The 25346-nt window shown below is 44.2% G+C and overlaps 1 protein-coding gene across 1 annotated transcript in view; it reads right to left on the bottom strand.

Moving 5' to 3' along the window:
- Nucleotides 1–25346, bottom strand: part of ptdss1b (phosphatidylserine synthase 1b) — a 61443-nt gene that overhangs the window by 8699 nt on the left and 27398 nt on the right. The window contains 4 exon segments of the mRNA XM_038808977.1: nt 1753–1831; nt 4775–4843; nt 14020–14119; nt 19440–19505. Of these exon segments, the coding sequence (XP_038664905.1) occupies nt 1753–1831; nt 4775–4843; nt 14020–14119; nt 19440–19505 (314 nt within the window).

Consider the following 25346-nt stretch of genomic DNA (forward strand, 5'->3'; position numbering starts at 1 on the left):
GGCTTAATCATTAAAACTTGTACAGAAGTGTTTAGTTCAGTAATAAAATTACTCCTCATATTTATGCAGCTGGGTGTTTCAATTTAACACTAATGATGTGAACACTTAAGAAACTAACTGGGAATGACGAAAGGTCTAACGTTTAAAATGGCAGTCTCAAATATGAATTAAAAATTGCACTTTTTACTTCAAAGGCAATGCTTCATATGCTTCGTCTTTATACATCAACTGTGGCAGGAGGCAGTCATCGAGCCCCTCATAATCTTGCTCTCGTCCACCTAACAGGAAATTTACTCTAGATGGGTCCAATGGTGATTTGATCGTTTTCCTGCTTCTTGTGAGAAGGTGCACGTAGATAGAACATAGAACAAAGTGCAGAAGGAGGCCATTCGTCCCATCGAGTCTGCACCGACCCACTTAAGCCTTCACTTCCACCCTATCCCCATAATCCAATAACCCCATCTAACCTTTTTGGACACTAAGGACAATTTAGCATGGCCAATCCACCTAACTTGCACGTCTTTGGACTGTGGGAGGAAACCGGAGCACCTGGATGAAACCCAACAGACACGGGAAGAACATGCGGACAACGCACAGACAGTGACCCAGCGGGGAATCGAACCTGGGATCCTGGCGCTGTGAAGCCACAGTGCTGTCCACTTGTGCTACTGTGCTGCCCCACGGCTAAAATAAGCTAAAATAAGATACACTGAAGTTCCAACCCAATGTAGTTATTACATAGTATGCCTCTGCTTAACCGCTTTTCTTGCTTTGATGCACAGTAAATGCTGTATCCAAAAGAACAAGACTTCTTGAATTCAAGTGTGTTCCTCTCAGGTTTTTGTGAAAACGTCAGCCAAGAAAGCTTTGTAAAACATGGATTTTAAAACAAAAAATGGACGGATTTGTTTACTGGAGAAAATGGTCACTATTGTTCTTAGTTTAACAAGTGACCAACCCACATTTTGTGGTCAGCAGAAAAGCTCTCCATTTAGCCTAATAAAAGATCCAAAGATCTCATGATCTCTGTGGCCATTTGAGAGTTTGAATCTGGCACCTCGTCAACAGTGATATCATCAAGCAGGGTAAGCAGCCAATCGTTTTGCAGTATTATCACAGACAGCAAAACAGGAAGAAAAATCCACTGATTTTTTTTTGTTTTGTTTTACAGGGAGCAAAATATATCTTTACGATATGTACATGGGATTAGGGTAGAAGCTGAAATTACCAAACAACTTTAAATTTTACTTTCATCATAATGGAGCAGTGCAGTATCCCACAAATATAAAATTAGTTTCTCAGGATCACAGATCCTTTTCAACTGCAATTTTTAAACATAGTATGCTGTTAAAAAAACAATTGCACCTTAATCAACAATGTATAGCTTTTCAAAGGGTTCTTACAGTAAGACTAATAGTATAAAGGACAGGCTCCTAAAAATTTAGTGATTTCTACTTGACTGCAGTTTGGCGGGGCTGTCGAACCTTAACAGTGTATCCCATGGAGAAAGTGTTGAATCACTGATAGCAAATTCAGAATGCCCAAGTTTAATTGTACAATTTTGGACTGTGAAAGCCGCTTTCTATTTGAGAAGTGTAATAACAGTTTTGCGGTGATGAATACCACAATAAATCTGGGCTCTCATAGGTAGGGTGACAGCAGACAACAAAATAACCTTGGTCCTAAGTAACCTGTAGTTGGCTTCTCCCTAATAACTAACAACCTAGGAAGAGAAAAGTGTTTTCCACAAACCTTTAGCATTTGTGTCAGACTGTACTGGTGAGGAATCAGTGCTGCTGATTGTCTCTTCGAATTCACATTCAGAAAGGGTCTGAAACAAAGAAAACATCAAGTAGCAAAGTCAGTAAAAAAGGAGTCCTGCTCGGTAATGTAAAGCATTCTTGGTGTTGGTACTTTGCAAGCAAGCATAGGAAAACTCTGGCTGACCAGTCATCTCCAGGAGTGCGATTACTTGGCAACAACAGAACAAAAACAGGCCAATTGGCCCAACTGCTATGTGCATGTGCATGTCCCCAGAGTGTTCCTCTCACCCTATTTAATCTAACTCTTAGCAGCTTATCAAAAACAAACAAGAGCTGAAGTAAAACACAATTAATTACAATATCATGGGCCAAACTATAGAATTACCCTTCCCCCATCACTCCCTCCCCCACCCACTACTCTCTTTCTTCCTCCCCTCCACCGACTAGTCTCTTGTGGGTTCCAATGGATTCTGCTGCAAAAACTCTTTGGCACCTAAGCCAAGAACAATTCTTCACATGGGCTCCTTCACTCTGGCTACATTTTCCTTTCTGGCATAATTTACATAACAATGGTTACTGACTTCAGACAGACTCAAATGGAAACAGCTTGTTGGCAACTTATTTATCTGTCACCTCATTGAACAGAACCTCAGGTGATCTAGAGAGCAGAATAGTTGTGGAAGAGGAGAACTGCTCAGGAAGTATACAACATTACAGTCGGTTAAACATTTATATATTTTACCCATTTCAGTGACGTTGAGCTTTCATCACAAATGCAAGGCCAATATACCTGTCTACAAGATGCAAAAGTACCAGAAAAGCTCTGTGGGCGGTCACAGACTATCTCTAATGCAGCTTGATATAATTAATCCTCTACTTCCTTCCAAGTAAGGAAACAAGTGAAAACAGGGAATGACAAGCCAGTTAAATCTGACAGCAGTCATCAGGAAAGTGCCAAAATCTATTCTTAAGGTGGTAACAAGGAAACTTAGAAAAGCACGACATTATTAGGCAGTTAACTTGAATTTTATTAAGGGGCGGCATGGTGGCACAGTGGTTAGCACGGCTGCCTCATGGCAGGAGGACCCAGGTTCGATCCCAGCCCCAGGTCACTGTCCGTGTGGAGTCTGCACATTCTCCCCATGTCTGCATGGGCCTGACCCCACAACTCAAAGATGTACAGGATAGGTGGATTGGCCACGCTAAATTGCACCAATTGAGGGAAAAAAATGAATAGGGTACTTTAAATTTATTTTTTTTAAACTTGGATTTTATGATAGAAAAACCACGTTTGACAAAGCAAAAGCAGTGTAGATAAAGGGAAACAAAGTACTTTGCCTATTTGGATATTCAAAAGGTATTCAATAAAGGATGTTGCACAAGGTAATGGCCGGGATTCTACATCCCGCCATACCAGTTTTCTGGTGCGGCAATCCCCCGCCAGCAGCGGGATTCTCCATCCCGCCAAACGGCCAATGGGGTGTCTCATTGTGGGCAGCCCCACGCCGTCAGGAAATCCCTGGGCATGGTGCGCTGGCAGGGCAACGGGGAATCCTGACAGCGAAAAATCTAGGTCTCATGGGATTAGGGTAATATATCAGCATGGATAGAAGATCGGTTAAAGGACAGTACAGAGGGTAGAAATAAAGTCATTATTAGGTTGGCAGGCTGTTACTAGTGCGGTGCCGAGATCAGTGTTGAGCCTCGGCTATTCACAATCTATTTTAATAACCCTGATGAAGGGGCAGATTGTAAAGCATCTCAGTTTTCTGAGGTCACAGGGCAATTCCAAAGAGAGGTTAGAGCACTTGGAGAGGCAGGGAAGAGGTTGGGGGCCTGGAAAGAAGGGTGAAGGTTGAGGGCAGTGGTTGGTGGACAGGTGAGAGAGTGGGAGGGGTGTTAAGGAATGGGTTAAGAGACATTCCAAGTAGATGTCTCATTGATATATAGTATCCATTAATTGACACATATGTCAAGGGGTTGAGGTGACATTTGTTTGGTGTGGGGTGGTGATAGAGTTTTGTACAGACTGTGTTCGAGGAAAATAAAGGTGTTTGGGAAAGGAGAATTCTGGACTCTTTACTGAATAGCAGCCAAAAGCTGGTCTGGATGTTGCTGCTGTGTTTTCCAAGGTTCAGGAACACCAGCCATTGACAGTTAAAGAGAAATGCCAGTTCAAGCTGGATGGGAGGTTGGAGGCAAGCCTGCGTCAGATTCCAAGATTTAAGTCTTTGACCCAAGCCATTTCAGGATTGACCAGGCGTATGGCTTACCCGCCCCACTTCCTATTTCTTATGTTCTTATGTCAGTTAAGCGGGTGAACCTCTCCAATTTATATCAACAAAGATTCATTACAATCTAAATGGCAAGAGGAAAAAATAATAATTAAGATTAGTTGTTAAATGACTAAAGTACATTCTTCTTTATATTGCTATATCCTTTTTAAGGTTTCATACTAGCTATCCTGAATGCCTTTTGCTTGGCATCCTGTATAGCAAAGATTGGCATTCAAGCCTGACACCTCCTCATTAATATTAAAAACAAGCATTTGGGAGGCTGGCACTTCCAATAGCACTGGTACCGTGCCGACCACAAAAGAGAGAGGACAAAAAACACTTTTTGGCAAGGAGGAACGTACGCTTATTTTTTCAAGCTCGTCCAGTGTTGCCAGAGAAGGCAGTGGAAAATATTGTTCTGCTGGTATGAGGCCCTTTGTGCAAGCCAAGAATCACAGCTGAGGAGCAGAAACCCTGTTGACTATTCACCTTCCTAGCCCAGGGGCATGAAGTTAAACTCGAGCATCGCCTGCAGCTGGCTTGGCAGTGATCAGTAAACTGAGAACAGATTGGGGATTAAACCAGGAATCGTGCTCAGTTCAACGGTTATATACGTACGACATCCTAAACCCAAATATCCTCTTTGCATATAATGCAATCCTCATCGGATGAAGCTTCGCTACTGGCAACACAACAAAGCTTAAAGGCGAGTGAACTTGTTGTTCAAAAACTCACCTTTTCACGTAGTCCAATATGTTCAGTGAACCATACCATCACAGCAAGACAAAGGAAGGTAATGAAAGCCTAAAATGACAAAAGGTCTAATTAGGTGATCCAAAGGCCTCACATACAACCTAACAAAACAAAACTTGGTTATTATCCAATAAGTTTGAATTCATTTTTGACACTTCACAAAACTGATGCAAGACCACAAAATTATATCTCCAGATGGAGAATAGGTGATCAGCAAACGGGATTGACTAAGGAGCTTTCTCAATTCTATGTCTGTGTACAGCACTTGTAGCAATAAGGCCCTGCTCATGCCGATTACAGGCATGATGGAAAGTTTTTGGTCAACTTGGAATAAGGCATATTCCAGGGACCTTTAGTTGACCTATCTAAACAAAGGTTTACAAAGTGCAAAAAACAGGAACTTGTAACTAAACAAAATGACACCTGTAACCACAATGTCTGAATATTGCAAAACCAATGTCTGAAGGATCTACCGGTGGTAAGAAGAATGAGGTAATTTGGCCATTGTGCTCTTGGAACGGACATGACCCCTTCCATGGAACACGTATGCAGGAGTGTACAAGAGGAATAAATACGCAGTTCTTGACTCATTTATTTTAGCGTAACCTAGGACCAACCTCGCACATACAACATCCTGAGTGAAGGACTCAGCGAACAGAAGGGATCTCCGAAGAAGAACTTGGCCAGTTCTAATTGGGTAATATCTACCTTATATCTAAAGTTTTGAGTCTGGAGACAAATTGTGATCATTTGTACAGCATAGATTTGAATACAGTGTATTTGATTGAGTTTAGTGAACAAAATTGTGTTGAATCATAAGTAGTCAGATCTTTGTAGAGTGTGTTTGATACGTAACTGTTTGACCTCTTGTAACAGTACAGAGACCAGGAGGCTCAACACACTTCTTTAAAATGTTTTTTTTGATATCACTTCTCCCGTTTAAAAAATATACAATTCAATCGAATTTACTCTGGTCCATATATACTATGAAAATCATCTAACCATCAAACCAAGCACATTTTCAGAGACTTAACAGTAACAAAATAATTTTTAGGGAAATAACAAAACCAGTCAGCCTCTCTATAATAAAAGCAAATTACTGCGGATGCTGGAATCTGAAAAAAAGGGAAAATGCTGGAAAATCTCAGCAAGTCTGGCAGCATCTGTGGGGAGAGAAAAGAGCTAACGTTTTGAGTCCGATGACTCTTAGTCAAAGCCTCTCTGTTCAGTAAAGATGCCGGGGACAAAACCTGCTTGAAACTGGATCTTGCCTTTTCTCTGCATACTTGCTCACTGACTTGTACTGATCTAGACATTTCTGCTTTTATATCTGATTTCCAGCTTCTGGTGATTTTGGTTTTGCTTTGTATTTATTTCACTTAGCGAACTCGGCAAATATTTTCCTTTGCTTATTACAAGAACAGAATAACACACTTTTAACACAAGGGCAGGAAGGTCATACTGGAACTGTATAAAATGCTGGTTAGGCCACAACTAGGTCATTGTGCCAGTACTGGTCACCATATTTATAAGGATGTGACTGCAGTGGAGAGAGTACCTCTACCAGGATGCTGCCTGAGCTGGAGGGTTTGAGGCATGAGGGGAGATTGGATAACCTGGGCCTGGTTTCCTCAGAGCAGTGAAGGTCGAAAGGGAACCTGGTAGAAGTGTACAAGATTATGGAGGTATAGAGAGGGTGGATAAGAAGGCACATTTTCCATTAGTAGAGGGGCCAATGACTAGGAGCATAGATTTAAAGTAAGAGGTAGAAGGTTAAGAGGGGAGTTGAAAAGATTATTTCACTCAGAGGGTTGTGGGAGTCTGGAACTCACTGCCTGAAAGGGTGGTTGAGTCAGAAACTCTCATAACATTCAACACGTATTTAGATATTCACTTGTGCTGCCATAACCTCCAGGGCTATGGGCCAAGCCCTGGAAAATGGGATTAGTGTAGTCAGATCTTTGTTGTCCGGCACAGACATGATGGGCAGAATGGTTTCCTTCTGTGCTGTAAACATCTATGAATCTATTAAAATGTTGAGCACTTTTAATCCTCTAGGCCGAATTATTTAATTTTAAAAATGGTGGCATCGAGTAAAGCACAAAGTTCAAAATTAAAGCTAAACTGCCGACAATACATTTAATGTTTTCAACATTTAGATCCAATAGCAAAATGTTATTTTCATACATTTGTTTCTCCAAATATTCTCTACCCTCATTATCCACGCTTCTAGGTGCCTTGAGCCTTCTGTTCGTTAATTATTGGAATGTGCAGGGATTGAAGCTTCCAGAGAGGGCATTCCTAGGCACTGAAGGTAGCCGGGGCAGAGAGCACTGCCATGTGTGAATGCCCTGTGCATCTGGGGCAAAATGCAAACTATCATGCATCTCGGCAAGTGGCCAGATGTGCTTCAATGGCACTCTCACTACCCTTCACCAGGCTGAGGAGGAGGCTGCCAACTAGCTGAAGAATTTCAAATTTGACGTCTAGCTGTTCATAAGAACATAAGAACTAGGAGCAGGAGTAGGCCATCTGGCCCCTCGAGCCTGCTCCGCCATTCAATTAGATCATGGCTGATCTTTTGTGGACTCAGCTCCACTTTCCGGCCCGAACACCATAACCCTTAATCTCTTTATTCTTCAAAAAACTATCTATCTTTACCTTAAAAACATGTAATGAAGGAGCCTCAACTGCTTCACTGGGCAAGGAATTCCATAGATTCACAACCCTTTGGGTGAAGAAGTTCCTCCTAAACTCAGTCCTAAATCTACTTCCCCTTATTTTGAGGCTATGTCCCCTAGTTCTGCTGTCACCCGCCAGTGGAAACAACCTGCCCGCATCTATCCTATCTATTCCCTTCATAATTTTAAATGTTTCTATAAGATCCCCCCTCATCCTTCTAAATTCCAACGAGTACAGTCCCAGTCTACTCAACTTCTCCTCATAATCCAACCCCTTCAGCTCTGGGATTAACCTAGTGAATCTCCTCTGCACACCCTCCAGCGCCAGTACGTCCTTCTCAAGTAAGGAGACCAAAACTGAACACAATACTCCAGGTGTGGCCGCACTAACACCTTATACAATTGCAACAAAACCTCCCTAGTCTTAAACTCCATCCCTCTAGCAATGAAGGACAAAATTCCATTTGCCTTCTTAATCACCTGTTGCACTTGTAAACCAACCTTCTGTGACTCATGCACTAGCACACCCAAGTCTCTCTGAACAGCGGCATGCTTTAATATTTTATCGTTTAAATAATAATCCCGTTTGTGTTATTCCTACCAAAATGGATAACCTCACATTTGTCAACATTGTATTCCATCTGCCAGACCCTAGCCCATTCACTTAACCTATCCAAATCCCTCTGCAGACTTCCAGTATCCTCTGCACTTTTCGCTTTACCACTCATCTTAGTGTCATCTGCAAACTTGGACACATTGCCCTTGGTCCCCAACTCCAAATCATCTATGTAAATTGTGAACAATTTTGGGCCCAACACGGATCCCTGAGGGACACCACTAGCTACTGATTGCCAACCAGAGAAACACCCATTTATCCCAACTCTTTGCTTTCTATTAATTAACCAATCCTCTATCCATGCTACTACTTTACCCTTAATGCCATGCATCTTTATCTTATGCAGCAACATTTTGTGTGGCACCTTGTCAAAGGCTTTCTGGAAATCCAGATATACCACATCCATCGGCTCCCTGTTATCTACTGCACTGCTAATGTCCTCAAAAAATTCCACTAAATTAGTTAGGCATGACCTGTCCTTTACGAACCCATGCTGCGTCTGCCCAATGGGACAATTTCTATCCAGATGCCTCGCTATTTCTTCCTTGATGATAGATTCCAGCATCTTCCCTACTACCGAAGTTAAGCTCACTGGCCTATAATTTCCTGCTTTCTGCCTACCTCCTTTTTTAAACAGTGGCGTCACGTTTGCTAATTTCCAATCCACCGGGACCACCCCAGAGTCTAGTGAATTTCGGTAAATTATCACTAGTGCATCTGCAATTTCCTTAGCCATCTCTTTTAGCACTCTGGGATGCATTCCATCAGGGCCAGGAGACTTGTCTACCTTTAGCCCCATTAGCTTGCCCATCACTCCCTCCTTAGTGATAACAATCCTCTCAAGGTCCTCACCTGTCATAGCCTCATTTCTATCAGTCGCTGGCATGTTATTTGTGTCTTCCACTGTGAAGACCGACCCAAAAAACCTGTTCAGTTCCTCAGCCATTTCCTCATTTCCCATTATTAAAACTCCCTTCTCATCCTCTAAAGGACCAATATTTACCTTAGCCACTCTTTTTTGTCTTATATATTTGTAAAAACTTTTACTGTCTGTTTTTATATTCTGAGCAAGTTTACTCTCATACTCGATCCTACTCTTCTTTATGGCTTTTTTAGTAGCTTTCTGTTGCCCCCTAAAGATTTCCCAGTCCTCTAATCTCCCAGCAATCTTTGCCGCTTTATATGCTTTTTTTCATATGTTCATCAGTGCATATGATAGTCATAGAATCACATAATCCCAACAGTGCAAAAGGAGGCCTTTCAACTCATCGAGTCTGCACAGACCCTCTTATCGAGCACTTTAACTAGGCCTACCCCCCCCCCCCCCCCTATCATCCTTGTAACCCCACCTAACCTTTGGAATTAAGGGACAATTTAATATGGCCAATCCGCCTAACCCGCGCATCTTTGGACTGTGGAGGAAACCGGAGCATCCGGAGAAAACCAATGCAGACACGGGGAGAATATGCAAACTTCACAGAGACAGTCATCCAAGGTTAGAACTGAACCCGGGTCTCTGGTGCTAACCACTGTGTCACCATACTGTCCATATAATAGCAAACGCTGAGGAATATAGCACTGCTTCTTCTGCAACAGTGCAAGCGATGGCAGCATGGTGGCACAGTGGTAAAGTGGGGTTACTGGGTTACGGGTGAGGGTATTGCCCTAGTGTATTCTTTTGGAGGGTCGGTGCAGGATCAATGGGCTGAATGGCCCTCCTTCTGGACTGTAGAGATTCTATGATTCTATACAACCTACTTTGGATTTGATTTGATTTATTGTCACATGTACCAAGGTATAGTGGAAAGTATTGTTCTGCGTACAGTCCAGACAGATCGTTCCGTACATGAAAAAACATAGGATATACATAGTTACACAATGTAAATACATAGACACAGGCATCGGGTGAAGCATACGGAATGCAGTACTACTCAGCAGAGGTGTGTGAAGAGATCAGTTCAGTCCATAAGAGGGCCATTTAAGGAGACTTGTAACAGCGGGTAATTGGCTGTCTTTGAATCTGAATAGTGCTGGTCTTGGACTTTATATTTCCTGCCTGATTAAAAGGTAGGAAGAGAGAATACCCTGGGTGGGAGGGGTCTTTGATTCTGCTGCCCGCTTTCCCCAGGCAGCAAGAGGTGTAGATTGCGTCAATGGATGGGAGGCAATTTTGCATGATGGGCTGGGCTGTGTTCATGACTCTCTGTAGTTTCTTATAGTCTTGGGTCAAGCAGTTCCCATACCAGGCTGTGATACAGCCAGATAGGATGCTTTCTATGATGCATCTGTATAAATTGGTAAGAGTCAATGTGGACATGCTGAATTTCCATAGTTTCCTGAGGAAGAATAGGAGCTGTTGTGATTTCTTGGTCGTAACGTCAAAGTGGGTGAACCAGGACAGATTATTGGTAATGTGTACCCCTAGAAATTTGAAGCTGTCAACCATCTCCACCTCGGCCCCGTTGATGCTGACAGGGGCGTGTACGATACTTCGCTTCCTATAGTCAATGACGAGCTCCTTATTTTTGCTGACATTGTGGGAGAGAATTTTGTCGTTACACCACGCCACTAGGTTCTCTATCTCCGTCCTGTACTCTGACTCATCGTTGTTTGAGATCCGACCCACTACATCGTGTCATCAGCAAACCTGTAGATGGAGTTGGAGCCAAACTTTTCCATACAGTCAAGTGTGTGTAAGTAGTATACTAGGGGACTAAGTGTGAAGCTCTGCAGGACCCCCGATATCGAAGACTATCGTGGAGATGTTGTTGGTTATCCTTACTGATTGTAGTCCATGGGCCAGAAGTTAAGGATCCAGTTACAGAGGGAGCAGCCAAGTCCTAGGTTTTGGTGCTTTGATATGAGCTTGGCTGAGATTATGGCGGAGCTGTAGTCAATGAATAGGAATCTGACGTAGGAGTCCTTGTTGGTCAAGATGCTCCATGGGTAAGTGTTGGGCCAGGGAGATAGCGTCTGCTGTGGACAAATTGTGGCAGTATGCGAATTGCAGTGGATCAAGGCATTCTGGGAGTATGGAGTTGACGTGCCTCATGACCAAACTCTCAAAGCACATCATAATCATAGACGCCAAGGATGGTAGTCATTGAGGCATTGTTGCCTGGTTCTTCTTTGGCATCAGTATGATGGTGGTCTTCTTGAAGCAGGTGGGAACCTCATTACGGAGTAGAGAGATGTCCGCGAACACACCCGCCAGTTGGTCCGTGCAGGATCGGAGTGCACGACCAGGGACTCCAACAGGACCCGTTGCTTTCTGAGTGATCACTTTCAAGGTGGCCAATCTGACTTCAGAAGCTGTGACGGTAGTTTCGGGTGTGTCCAAAGCTGCTGGGGCAGTTGACAGCGGATTGATGGTTTTCTGCTCGAAACAAGCATAAAATGCATTGAGTTCATCGTGGAGGGGTGTGCTTCTGCTGGAGATTCTACTTGGCTATGCTTTGTAGCCCATTATGTTGTTTAAGCCTTGCCGCAACCGATGAGAGTCCATGCCGTTAGTCTGTGATTCTAGCTCAGTCTAGTATTGTCTCTTGGCGTCCCTGATAGCTTTGTGGAGGTCGTACCTGGATTTGTTGTCTAGGTCAGGGTTGCCGGTCTTGAACGCCTCAAACCTGGCCTTCAAGTAGGGAGTGGATCTCCCGATTAAACCATGGTTTCCAGTTGGGGAACGTACGTACAATCTTCTTTGACACCCAATTCTCTGCACACTTGCTGATGAAGTCTGTGACGGTGGTGGCATACACGTTTAGGTTGGCCACTGAGTTCTTGAATATGGACCAGTCCACTGACTCCAAGCAGCCGCGCCAGAGCTCTTTTGCTGCCTCGCAACAGCACTGCATGTTCTTCTGAACCATTTCTCCCCCTTAAACAAATCCAATCCAAGTTTCTGCTTGTCTGCCAGCAGAAGGTCTGATTTTCCACGGTCGGGAGATGGATCGGTAGGCACCCTTGATGTTTGTGTAGCAGTGGTTGAGGATGTCGACGCCTTTGGTGGGACAGGAGATGCATTGGTGGAAGTTTGACATTACACTCAAGGTTGGCCTGGTTGAAGTCCCCGGCCATGATGAACAAAGCCTCCGGGTATTCGGTTTCACTGTTATTTATCACAATTCATCAAGTGCCTTCTTCACTTCCGCCTGGGGTGGGATGTAAACCACCGTGATGATGGCAGAAGTGAAGTCCCGTGGAAAGTAGTAGGGGCGGCACTTCACAGTCAGGTATTCCAGTTCCGGGGAGCAGTAGTTCGCCAGGGTCACCACGTCACAGCACAGGAGGAGTTGATGATGATATTTACGCAATTACATCAATGAAAACATAATACCAAGTCAGGATGAACGTTGACCATGACTAGTGTTTGCTTCTCAAAAGCTATCTCCATGGCTTGACACAACTGTTGTTCAGCACCAGCAACAAGATTCACATTGAGTCAAAGAAAAATAGGTTTAAATGAATAATTCTACTAAAAAAAAACTACAGGCGTCTGGATTTTTTCCAAACAACGGGAGAGCGAGTGAGAGGGAAGAAGGTTAAAAACCCCTGCTCGTTCAGGCTGAAACTGAGCCATAAACAAGAAAAAATATTATTCAATATAGATCAGAAAAATGAATGGTATTTAGTACAAAACACTGTTGTAAAATGCAAACTTTGCCAGCTTGTCACAAAATCCTAAAATAATAAAATCACATCCTGCCCCCCCACCCAATGAGGTATTTTCAACATTTATTAAACATTGCAGGGGATGATTATTCTTCCCGTGGTAGACCAATGCCATGAAGTTATAAAATTCCAGTTTCTTTATTGGCAACAAACTGATTCTTGAGCTAAACTCAGCCACATAAATATCGGTCCAAAATCATAACAAGGTGCATTAAAAGAAATCCAATTCCACAAAAACCCAAATGTCCCTCAATTATATTAAATGGCAAGTGATTCTGCTCCTTCTGCCCCCACATTGAAATAGGATACGAATTACGACGTAACACATCATTCACCCAATCACAAACAGCCAAATATTAGGAACGACTTAATGACTTTTACTCATCGGGAATGCAAGGCAGGATTTTAAGAACAAACTCCATCTTCTTTCAACTGGTTCTCAAGAGGCGGGCTAGTTATTTGGAAATACTAATGAGGCTGCCTTTCAGATTGAACAGCTATGTGCTGGCTTTCCCATGGGCTCAGGAAAGGCTCAGTTGAAGAAAGGCAGAGTCCGGTGGGCAAGTGTCTTTCTAGCACCTTGTAGGGCAGGAGTGCTTCCACATTGTTCACAAACTAGTCTGCTTCTAACCTTTCAAACCATCTGTTTGCTTGCTGGGACACAGAAAACACGTATTTGCTGCGGTGCTGCCAGAAGGCAGAACCCCCGATTACCAATAATAATAATATATAACAATATTAATAATTTTTATTGTGTCACAAGTAGGCTGACATTAACTCTGCAATGGAGGTTACTGAGAAAATCCCCTAGTCGCCACACCTGTTCGGGTACACGGGGAGAATTCAGAATGTCCAATTCACCTAACTTCTTTCAGGACTGGTGGGAGGAAACCAGAGCACTCGGAAGAAACCACGCAAATACGCGGAGAACGTTCAGACTCTGCACAGACAGTGACCCAAGCCGGGAATCAAATCCTGGTCCCTGGCGCTGTGAAGCATCAGTGCTAACCACTGTGCTGCCATGCTGCCATACATCCCCACTGCTATGACACCCCCCACTGTATATATCAGGGCCTGAGTTATCAGTCCTGGCTGAAAGTAGAATGTAAGATCTTGTTGGGACATGTGATTAATGAGAAATTTACCAGAACTGCACAATGGTTACACTGGTGCCTCACAACGCCAGGGACCCAGGTTCAATTCCAGCCTTGGGTCACTGTGTGGAGTTTGATTTTAACAACAGCATTGACATTTCTTACCATGCAAATGAGCCAAAGGACGACATACAATCCCAGAGTTTTGGAGAACAAATCTTGACCAGACTTGATGCACACTATTGCTTCCAGAAAGGAAATGGCACTGTTAACATTTTTTAAAAGAAAAGTTAGACAGATCTCGTCAATTCAGTCCGCGTCACAGCCAGGTCCACAGCCTCATTCCTTTAGGATTAGTTTGAAGCTTTCTGGGCATCACAAAATGCATTCAATAAAAATAAATTTTAATAATCTTGTATTGTCACAAGTAGGCATACATTAACACTGCAATGAAGTTACTGTGAAAAGCCCATAGTCGCCACATCCCATCACCTGTTCAGGTACACAGAGGGAGAATTCACAATGTCCAATTCACCTAACAGCACATCTTTCGGGACTTGGGGGACGAAACCGGAGCACCCGGAGGAAACCCACACAGACACAGGGCAGACTCCGTACAGACAGTGACCCAAGCCGGAAGTCGAACCTGGGATCCTGGAGCCATGAAGCAATAGTGCTATCCACTGTGATGCCGTGCTGCCCTTGAAATTACTTCAAGCTAAGCAGTTTGATATAACAGATTTCACTTGAATTGTTTATGGCGAGTAGATTTTGTAAAGGCCGTGTGGGATAGTTGGGTGAGCTTGGAAGCGGGAAACTACACAAGGAAGTAGAGGGTCAGAGGATTTGGAGATTAGGAGAACTAGTATGTAGGTGTCAGCTGTGGCTCAATTGGTAACACTCTCACACAATGTACCCTCTCAGTGCGTAAGCGTTTTGGTAAAGTGCGCAGCCCCTTTAATTTTTTTTTTGCATGGCCGAATGACTTGTGCATGGCCTGTGTAGGAGCTTTTGGGTTGCCGTGCACCCGATTTCTTCAGAGACAAAATTGCTCTCACCACCAAGTTGCAAGATCTTAGGTACAAGCACACTCCACGACTTGAGCACAAAAATCCAGTACAGACCAGGTATTGCGCTATTGGAGGTGCCCTCATCTTTCAGATGAATGTTGAACCTAGTTCCTGTATGGATTTTCATTGTGAAAGCAGAAAATCCCATGACACTACTTCAAAGAAGAGCACGTAGATACTCCCATTGTCCATGCCAACATTTTATCCATCAACTGAACAAGTTCTCTGGTTATTATGAATGCGTTTTTTATAGGGAGCTTGCTGCTGCATTTTCTATATTACAACTTCAAAAGCACTTCATTGGGTGTAAAGCACTTTGGGACGTTCTGTGGCCACAAAGGTCACTACAGAAATGCATGACTTTCTTTTTTGGTTCACTTTATACACAAGTCCTGTGTTGACACTATTCACAATAAGACTGGGTGCAAGCTAGGGATAAACACAGAGAATGCTGGAAATACTCAGTGGGTCAGGTAGTATCTGTGGAGAGAGAAACAAGAGTTGATGCTTCAGAATGAAAACCTTGCATCAGAACTGGGGGTGTTCAGACATAACAGTTTTAAAAAAGGCAGCAAACTGGGAGGGTGGGAAATAGCCAACGGAAATGTCTATGCTAGGGTGGAAGGCAGGAAAGATTAAATAACCAAAGGGATGATGGTGAAAGGCAAAGAGAGATGGTTATGGAGCAAATGAAGGAAAGACAAGATGTGTTTAGTGACGTAAATGGGGAACTCTCACTATCAACAGCTGCTGTAAAAGAAAAATGAACAGTATTGTTGAACTCTATGCTGCGGGAGGCTTCCCAGTATGTGAAGAGAAAAAGATTGGTAAAGACAAACGTAGGTCTTTGACAGTCAGAAACAGGGGGATTTATAACAGAGAACAAAGAAATGGCTAACCACGTAAACACATACTTTGTTTCGGTCTTCACCCAGGCGGACACAAATAATGTACCAGAAATGTTGGAGAACACAGTGTTTAGTAAGAGGAGGAACTGAAGGATATCAGTATTAGTAGGGAAATTGATGGAATTGAAAGCTTTTAAATAGTCAGGTTTGGACAATCTACATCCTAGAGTACTTGAGGAAGTGGCCCTGGAAATAGTGGATGCATTGTCGGTTATCTTCCACGATTCTACAGACTCTGGAACAGTTCCTACAGATTGGAGGGTAGCTAATGTGACCCCACTATTTAAAAAGAGGGGTAGAGGGAAAACAGGGAATTACAGACCAGTCAGCCTGACGTCGGTAGTGGGGGAAATGCTCGAGTCCATTATAAAAGATTCACCAGCAGAAAACAGTGGCAGGACCAGACAGAGTCAGCATGGATTTACAACAGGCAAACATGCTTGATAAGCATGCAGGTGCACCAGGCGGTAAAGAAGGGAAATGGTATGCTGGCTTTCATAGCGAGAGGATTCGAGTACAGGAGCAGGGATGTCTTGCTGCAATTGCACAGGGCCTTGGTGAGACCACAGCTGGAATATTGTGTGCAGTTTTCATCTCCTTATCTGAGGAAGGATGTTCTTGCTAGGGAGGGAGTGCAGTGAAGATTTATCAGACAGATTCCTGGGATGGCAGGATTGATGTACAAAGAGAGATCGAGTTGGTTAGGATTGTATTCGCTGGAGTTCAGAACAATGAGGGGGGGTTCTCATAGAAACCTACAAGATTCTAACAGGACTAGACGAGGGTAGATGCAGGAAGGATATCCCCGAAGGTTGGGGAGAGTCCAGAACCAGAGGTCACAGTCTCAGGATATGGGGTAAATCATATAGGACTGAGATAAGGAGGAATTTCTTCACCCAGCTTGGTGAGCATATGGAATTCGCTATCACAGACGCAGTTGGGGCTAAAACATCGTATGTTTTCAAGCAGGAGTTAGATATAGCTTTTAGGGCGAAAGGGAACAAAGGATATGGGGGGAAAGCGGGAACAGGATACGGAGTTCGATGATCAGCCATGATCATAATAAATGGCGGAGCAGGCTCGATGGGCCCAATGGCATCCTCCTGCTCCTATTTTCTATGTTTAAGTACAGAATCAATGAATTAGACCTTGTTCCTTGATTTGATGCTGAAGTGAAGTCACTGTTGTAATGTAGAAAATACAGTCGCCAAATTGCACTCAGCAACGTCTCACAAACAGCAATATGATGATGACCAGCTAATCTGCTATGTTGGATAATAGACAAATCCTGGCCACAATAGCAGGGAGAACTCACCAGCTCTTCTTCAAAATAGTACCAGGGGATCTTTCATGTGCACTCGAGACAGGCTCAATGTATTATCTGGAAGACCACACTTCAGACAGTGCAGCACTCCCTCATTACATCACTGTGGTGTCAGTCTAGACCAGGGGTGGGCAAACTACGGCCCGACAAAGGTTTTTATGCGGCCCGCCAATGAGGTGCCGGGAATCATAACCGGCATTTTTGAAAAGCTGCTAAAGTAAATGCGCTTATTCAATAAGCGCATTTACTTCAGCGGCTTTTCCCCGGCGGCTTTTCAAAAATGCCGGTTATGATTCCGGGCACCTCATTGGCGGGCCGCATAAAAATGCGCGTAGTGGGGTGGATGAGTGGGGCTGTCTCATTGGTCGGTTTAGTTGGGTGTGCGACCAATAGGAGTCCAGGTTACAAACAATAAGCCTTATTATTGTTTGTAACCTGGACTCCTATTGGTCGCACACCCAACTAACTGACCAATAAGGCAGCCCCACTCATCCACCCCACTACGCGCATTTTTATCGTTGACTCGGCTAGGCTGTGCTTCTGTCAGTGTTAAGGATCAGCACAAGCAACTTGACACCTGATTTCAACAAACTGGTAAATGACTGCAGTCAGATGCATCATTCTCATTGACATTGTTCTGTTACTTACTGAGTTACTTTGTTTTTCAAATAAATGTGCTTTTTTTTCTTTAAAGGCCTTTTATTTTGGCTATTTAAAATATTAATTATTTTACTTAATATACTATGCGGCCCTTTAAAATTGTGAATTTCTGAATGTGGCCCTTGCACGGAAAAGTTTGCCCACCCCTGGTCTAGACGTTGTTCTTAAGGTCGTGAAGTAGGGCTTAGACCTAAGGTGGCTCAGAGGTGACAGCACCACCAACGAGTCACTTCTGACACCTCAAAGTAATAAATCTATAAATCAGCATTTCTCTCAATGTTACATTATTAAACACACTAAGCAACACAATAGAAGCACTAAACGTACGATATAATTGGATTGCTGAAAGTTTAAGTGTAAAAATTGGGCATTGCTAACATCCTGGTCACCCAAAACGTTTTGGAAATTCGCGCCGAACATACTGGGAATCATCAAGAACATTTGTGCTAGAGACGAATAATTTGCTTTGGCTTTTGACAATATCTTATAATTTGAAGAATCACTGTCCTCATTAAAATAAACTGTTTAACATTTTTATTTGTGGGAGCGAAAGGGGAAGCAAACAAATCAAAATAACTTCAGGTTAACTGTCTAGATGCTGATCTCAATAATGTAAGAATATCTCTCTTCGAACACAAGAAAACTGTGAATAAGTAGTAGTAGGGTCCTGGAACTCACTGCAGGAGGTGGTGGTGGAAGCAGGGATAATAGTGACATTTAAGGCGCATCTTGACAAATACATGAATAGGATGGGAATAGAGGGATACGGACCCAGGAAGTGTCGAGGATTTTAGTTTAGATGGGCAGCATGGTCGGCACAGGCTTGGAGGGCCGAAGGGCCTGTTCCTGTACTGTACCTTTCTTGGTTCTTTGTTCCCAGTCTCCTTAATACTCTAAGCTCCCATGGCAGTTTCTGAATGTATTTTGAACAACTCTGAAGATTTTCACTATATTTCCCTGCTTCAGTTAAAGAAATTATCCGGATTCATTTGCTTAATCTAGGATTACATTAACTATGTCTTTTAATATCTACCACCACGTTTCAGTTCTATGAAGTGGAATTAGATGCATCTCACAATGTTCTCGTCAGCAGCAATAATTATACTGATTTCACAGTTTGATTATTGCAGAATGTTTTGAAACTTTTAAATAAAATATATAAATGATTAAAATACCAGCTATTGTACAGTTGCGCTCTGTGACTACTTACAAAATGATTTCTCTCCCTCTTCAGGCCATGCATGTCTTAGAAAGAAATCAAGTCATATGTTCAACATAACGTACATAATCAACCACCAGAGGGCACCCAAACTTCTTTAGGTGGGTTAATCTTTTAGTTCTCAATCTCTGCATTTCTACAGCTTTGGCCTAGTTGACATCAGTGCCCACACCTGTTCCTGATCTCTCAAATAACATGACAGGTAAGTGGTAGGCTTCGAGCAAGAATAAAAAGACCCTCCACTCACTTTCTGGGAGCTAACTGAATTGGACTGAATCAGCAATTCAATGTAAAGGCCATGTAGCTGATTAGCAGGAACATCTGATTTTACGTTTAGTGAACTGAAGTGTTAAATAACATAAAATTAACACAGTTGAGGAAAAAAGAAAAAACAGCACACTCACCCAAAAACCCAACACTGTGTCCCTACTCTTTTACACTGAGCATCAGTGAGGTAAGCATAATACTGCCTGTAAAAAAAAACATTGAACGATTACTTTATTCCCAAGAGTTCCACAAAATGCAAAGTACATATCACATCCATTTTTGCAAGTTATCAACTTGTTATCAAAGGGACTATTGAATAGCAAGTCAATACTAAATAACTCATGGGCATAAAGGAGCAGATTCTAGAGTGAGTTTCACTGCACAGAGGCTCTTCAGCCCATCGTGTCTGTGCAGGCCATCAAGCACCTATCCACTTCCATCCCATTTTCTAGCACTTGGTTCATAGCCTCGTATGCAATGGCAGTGAGTTCCACATTCCCACCACCCTCTGGGTAGAAACTTTTTCCTCGCATCCCCTCTCAACCTCCTGCCCATTACCTTAAAGCTATCTCCCCTGGTTATTGACCCCTCCACTAAGGGGAAAAGTTTCTTCCTATCCACGCTACGTATGCCCCTCATAATTTTATACACCTCAATCAGGTCTCCCCTCCCAGCCTTCTCTGCTCCCAGAAAAACAACCCCAGCCTATCCAATCTCTCTTCATAGCCCAAACGCTCCAGCCCAGGAAACATCCTGGTGAATCTCCTCTGCTCCCTCTCCAGCGCAATCATATTCTTCCTATGGTGTGGGGACCAGAAATGCGCACAGTACTCCAGCTGTGGGCTAACCAGTGTATTATACCTCTCTGCTTTTATATTCTATGCCTCAACTAATAAAAGGCAAATATCCCAGAACCCTTCTAATCACCAATCTATCTTTCCTGCTGCCTTCAGGGATCATGGACGTGACCCCGCGGTCCCTTTAATCCTCTGTGCTTCTTCTGTGTATTCCCTTGCCTTGTTAGTCTTCTCAAAATGCATCACCTCACACTTTTCAGGGTTGAATTCCATTAGCCAGCATTCTGTCCATCTAACCTGCCTGACTATAATGTCCTGTAATCTAAGGCTTTTCTCCTCATTATTTACCACACTGCCAGTTTATGCGCCATCTACGAAATTACTGAGCATACCATCTACATTCATGTCCAAAACATTTGTGTACACTACAAACAGCAAGGGACCCAGTACCGATCCCTGCGGAATGCCACTGGAAAAAGGTTTCAGTACCAAAAGCAGTTTTTGACCCAATCGGTCAAATTGCCCTGGATTCCATGGGTTCCTACCTTCTTGACCAGTCCCCCATCCGAGAAAATCTGACTGATATCCATGTAGCCTGCATCAACTGCACTACCCTCATCTATACAGTTATCTTCTCGAAAAATTCAGTCAAATTTGTAAGACATGGGCCGGGAATTTCCCCTACCCGGCGGGCAGGGGGGGTCCCGGCTTGTCGAAGTGGCGTGAACCACTCCGGCGTCGGGCCGCCCCAATGGTGCAGAATTCTCCGCACCTTTAGGGGCCAAGCCCTCACATTGAGGGGCTAGGCCCACGCCCTAGTGATTCCCACTCCGCCGGCTGGCATGAACGGTCTTTGGCGCCACGCCAGCCGGGGCCGAAAGGACTTCGCCGACTGGCGTAAGTCCGTGCATGTGCCGGAGCGTCAGCGGCTGCTGATGTCATACCAGCGCATGTGCTGGGGAGGGGGTCTCTTCTGCCTCCGCCATGGTGAAGACCATGGCGAAGTCGGAAGAAAAAGAGTGCCCCCACGGCACAGGCCCACCCGCCGATCGGTGGGCGCCGATCGCGGGCCAGGCCACCGTGGGCTAGACTTAGATGGGCAACAATGGAGGTGTGTGAGGACAATGCTGAGGAGGCGGATCCCATATCAAAAGTTGCAGTTAAAAGAGGCAGAATGTACCATAGTTACAGAGGATGTCACTGGTGACTCTAATGAGAGTGTTGTGAATAGGAAAATAGAAGTGGGGATTTCAGGAGAAGCAGTCAGAAAGCTAGCCTTTGACACTTGGCCACGAATCACAGAATTGTTGCAGGAGAATCACAGGAGAACGTACGAACAGTCATGTCCCCGAATGAGCAATGCACCCAAGGCCATTCCTCGTCTTCTCCCTGCAGCTCTGTACATTCCTTTTCAGATAATAATCCAATTCCCTTTTCAATGCCTTGACAGAAGAGTTCTCCACCACATTCTCAGGCAGCGCATTGCAGATCTTAACCTTTACTGCGTGAAAACGGTTTTCCTCACGTCTCCGTTGCTTCTTTTGCAAATTACCTTCAATCTGTGCCCTCTCATTCTTGATCCATCCACCATGGGGAAAAAAATATTTTCCCCAATCTACTCTGTCCAGATCCTTCATGATTTTGAACACCTGTATAAAATCTCGTCTCAATGTTCTCCAAGGAAAACAGTTCCAACTTAGTCATAAAGGTCGACAGCACAGAAAAGGCCTTTCGGTCCATTACATCTATGCCGTCAAAAACAACCGCCCAAGTATTCTAATCCCATTTTCCAGCACTTGCCCCATAGCCTTGTATGCCTCGACATTGCAAATGCAAATCTAAATACTTCTTATTTAGAATTTAGAACAGTACAGAACAGAACAGGCCCTTCGGCCCTCGATGTTGTGCCGAGCAATGATCACCCTACTCAAACTCACGTATCCACCCTATACCCGTAACCCAACAATCCCCCCGTTAACCTTACTTTTTAGGACACTACGGGCAATTTAGCATGGCCAATCCACCTAACCCGCACATCTTTGGACTGTGGGAGGAAACCAGAGCACCCGGAGGAAACCCACGCACACACGGGGTACACGTGCAGTCCAATTATTTCTCCAATCTATGCTATTGAAGTTTCTCATCTCTGTAAATATTATGGTGAATCTTTTCCATAGAATCCTTACAGTGCAAAAGGAGGCCATTAGGCCCATTGAGTCTGCACCGGCCCTCCGAAAGTTCATCCTGCCTAAGCCAACTCCCCTGCCCTATCCCCAAAAAACACCAAATCTGCACTTCTTTGGACTGTGGGAAAGCTGGAGAATCCGGAGGAAATCCACACAGACACGGGGAGAACGTGCAAACTCCACTCACAGTCATCCAAGGCTGGAATCGAACCCGGATCCTTGGTGCTGTGAAGCAGTGGTGCTAACCACTGCACGGCTCTAGTTTCGTTAGTTTAAATTTTTGTCTACTATAGGGCACAGTGCCCTGGTAGCACCGTCAGGGTCCAAGATTGGCAGTGCCAAAGTAGCATCCTGCCCATTCTGGGGATTGGGCCCAGAGATGCCTTGCCCTTATGAGGTGGCATGCAAGGGGCTAGAGGAGCCCCCTCTCCAATAGGTAAGTTGGGACATTGGGGTGGTGGTGGGGGAAGCACAGCAGGGAATCGAGAGATCGGGGCACCATTTAAAAATGAAGGTGTTTGATAGCGGGATCGTTGTAACGCTAAGGAAACACCCCGTTCAACCCGCCCACAACGGAACTGTTTTTTCCTGGTTAAATCACATCCAAAGTCGATTGACAAGAAAGTCAAGGATATAGGGGAGTAGTTCAGACCACAATCAAATCAGCCATGATCTTATTAAATAGTGGAGCAGATGCAAGGGCGCAAATGGCCTACTCCTGCTCCTAATTCATACGTTAAATGTACTTTTTGCTGATGTCACCATCATCATCAATAATGCACCGTCACCTTTGTAAGGTTCTCTGCTCCTTCAAGACACACTGTCCTCACTTTTAACCTAATCGGTACTCTGTTTTACAACCTCGTCATTTTTCTTACTGCTTTTTTGTCTGGGCAAAATATAATAGGGAATAAGGAAATTGCAGACACTTTAAACAAAAACTACGGCTGGAATTTTTCAACCCTTCAGACCGGTAGGATGTTTTGGTCCCGCCAACATGAATGGGGATTTCAACGGTTTGCTGCACCACCGCAGGTTCCCCTGTGACCGCGGGGCTGGACACTTATGGCCCACGTGTGTGTCTTCACAGAAGATACAGAAAACATTCTAGAACCTGTGGGGAATCAAGTGAGAACGTAAATAAATTCTTATTGGTAATGAAAGAGAAATTAATGAGTCTGAAAACCGACATATTCCCTGGATTTGGTGGTCTGCACTGAAGGGTATCTAGAGGAGAAAACTTGAGGTCATAACTGCACATTTAGAAAATCATAATAGGATTAGCCTGCGTCAACATGGAAGGGAAATGGCGTTTGACAAGGGGAACTGCAAGGGGAACTAGAGGATGTGGTATTTGGATTTTAAAAATGCATTCAATAAGGTGCCATACAAGAGGTTATTACACAAAATTAGTGCTCATGGCATGGCGGCAATGTATTCACATGGATTGAGAATTAATTACTGACAGGAAGCAAAGAGTCAAAATAAATGATGTGGAGATGCCGGCGTTGGACTGGGGTGAGTACAGTAAGAAGTCTTACAACACCAGGTTAAAGTCCAACAGGTTTGTTTCAAACACGAGCTTTCGGAGCACGGCTCCTTCTTCAGGTGAATGGAAAGGCTTGTTCCAGAAATGTTTATATAGACACAGTCAGAGATGCCCCGGAATGCGAGCACCTGCAGGCAATCAAATCATCAAAGATGCAGAGAGAGAGGTAACTCCAGGTTAAAGAGGTGTGAATTGTCCCAAGCCAGTTCAGTCGGTAGGCCTCTGCAAGTCCAGGCTTGTTGGTGGGGGCCGAATGTAATGCGACATGAATCCCAGATCCCGGTTGAGTCCGCATTCATGCGTGCGGAACTTAGCTATAAGTTTTTGCTCAGCAATTTTGCGTTGTCGCGTCTCCTGAAGGCCTCCTTGTAGAATGCTGACCCGGAGATCAGAGGCTGAATGTCCTTGACTGCTGAAGTGTTCCCCAACTGGAAGGGAACAGTCCTGCCTGTTGATAGTCGCACGATGCCCGTTTATTCGTTGTCGCAGTGTCTGCATGGTCTCGCCAATGTACCACGCTTCGGGACATCCTTTCCTGCAGCGTATGAGGTAGACTACATTGGTCGAGTCGCACGAGTATGCGCCGCGTACCTGGTGGAAACACCACCCACCAGGTACGCGGCGCATACTCGTGCGACTCGACCAATGTAGTCTACCTCATACGCTGCAGGAAAGGATGTCCCGAAGCGTGGTACATTGGCGAGACCATGCAGACACTGCGACAACGAATAAACGGGCATCGTGCGACTATCAACAGGCAGGACTGTTCCCTTCCAGTTGGGGAACACTTCAGCAGTCAAGGACATTCAGCCTCTGATCTCCGGGTCAGCATTCTACAAGGAGGCCTTCAGGAGACGCGACAACGCAAAATTGCTGAGCAAAAACTTATAGCTAAGTTCCGCACGCATGAATGCGGACTCAACCGGGATCTGGGATTCATGTCGCATTACATTCGGCCCCCACCAACAAGCCTGGACTTGCAGAGGCCTACCGACTGAACTGGCTTGGGACAATTCACACCTCTTTAACCTGGAGTTACCTCTCTCTCTGCATCTTTGATGATTTGATTGCCTGCAGGTGCTCGCATTCCGGGGCATCTCTGACTGTGTCTATATAAACATTTCTGGAACAAGCCTTTCCATTCACCTGAAGAAGGAGCCGTGCTCCGAAAGCTCGTGTTTGAAACAAACCTGTTGGACTTTAACCTGGTGTTGTAAGACTTCTTACTGTACTCAAAATAAATGGGCCATTGTTTTTGGAGTTGGCAGGCTGTAATCAGCAGTGTATCACAAGGATAAATACTTGGGTCTCAACTCTTTTCAATATGCATCAATAAGATGGATGAAGGGACTAAGTGTAAGGTATCCAGGTTTGCTGACACTAAAAATATAGGTAGGAAAATAAGCTGCGAGGAAGACGCAATCTTCAGGAGGCACAAGGGCAGGTCAAGTGAGCAGACAAGAACATGGCCAATGGAATGTAACATGTGGAAGTGTGAGCTTATTTGCTTTG

This window comes from Scyliorhinus canicula, chromosome 10 (assembly GCF_902713615.1).
Source record: "Scyliorhinus canicula chromosome 10, sScyCan1.1, whole genome shotgun sequence".
NCBI classification, from domain to species: domain Eukaryota; kingdom Metazoa; phylum Chordata; class Chondrichthyes; order Carcharhiniformes; family Scyliorhinidae; genus Scyliorhinus; species Scyliorhinus canicula.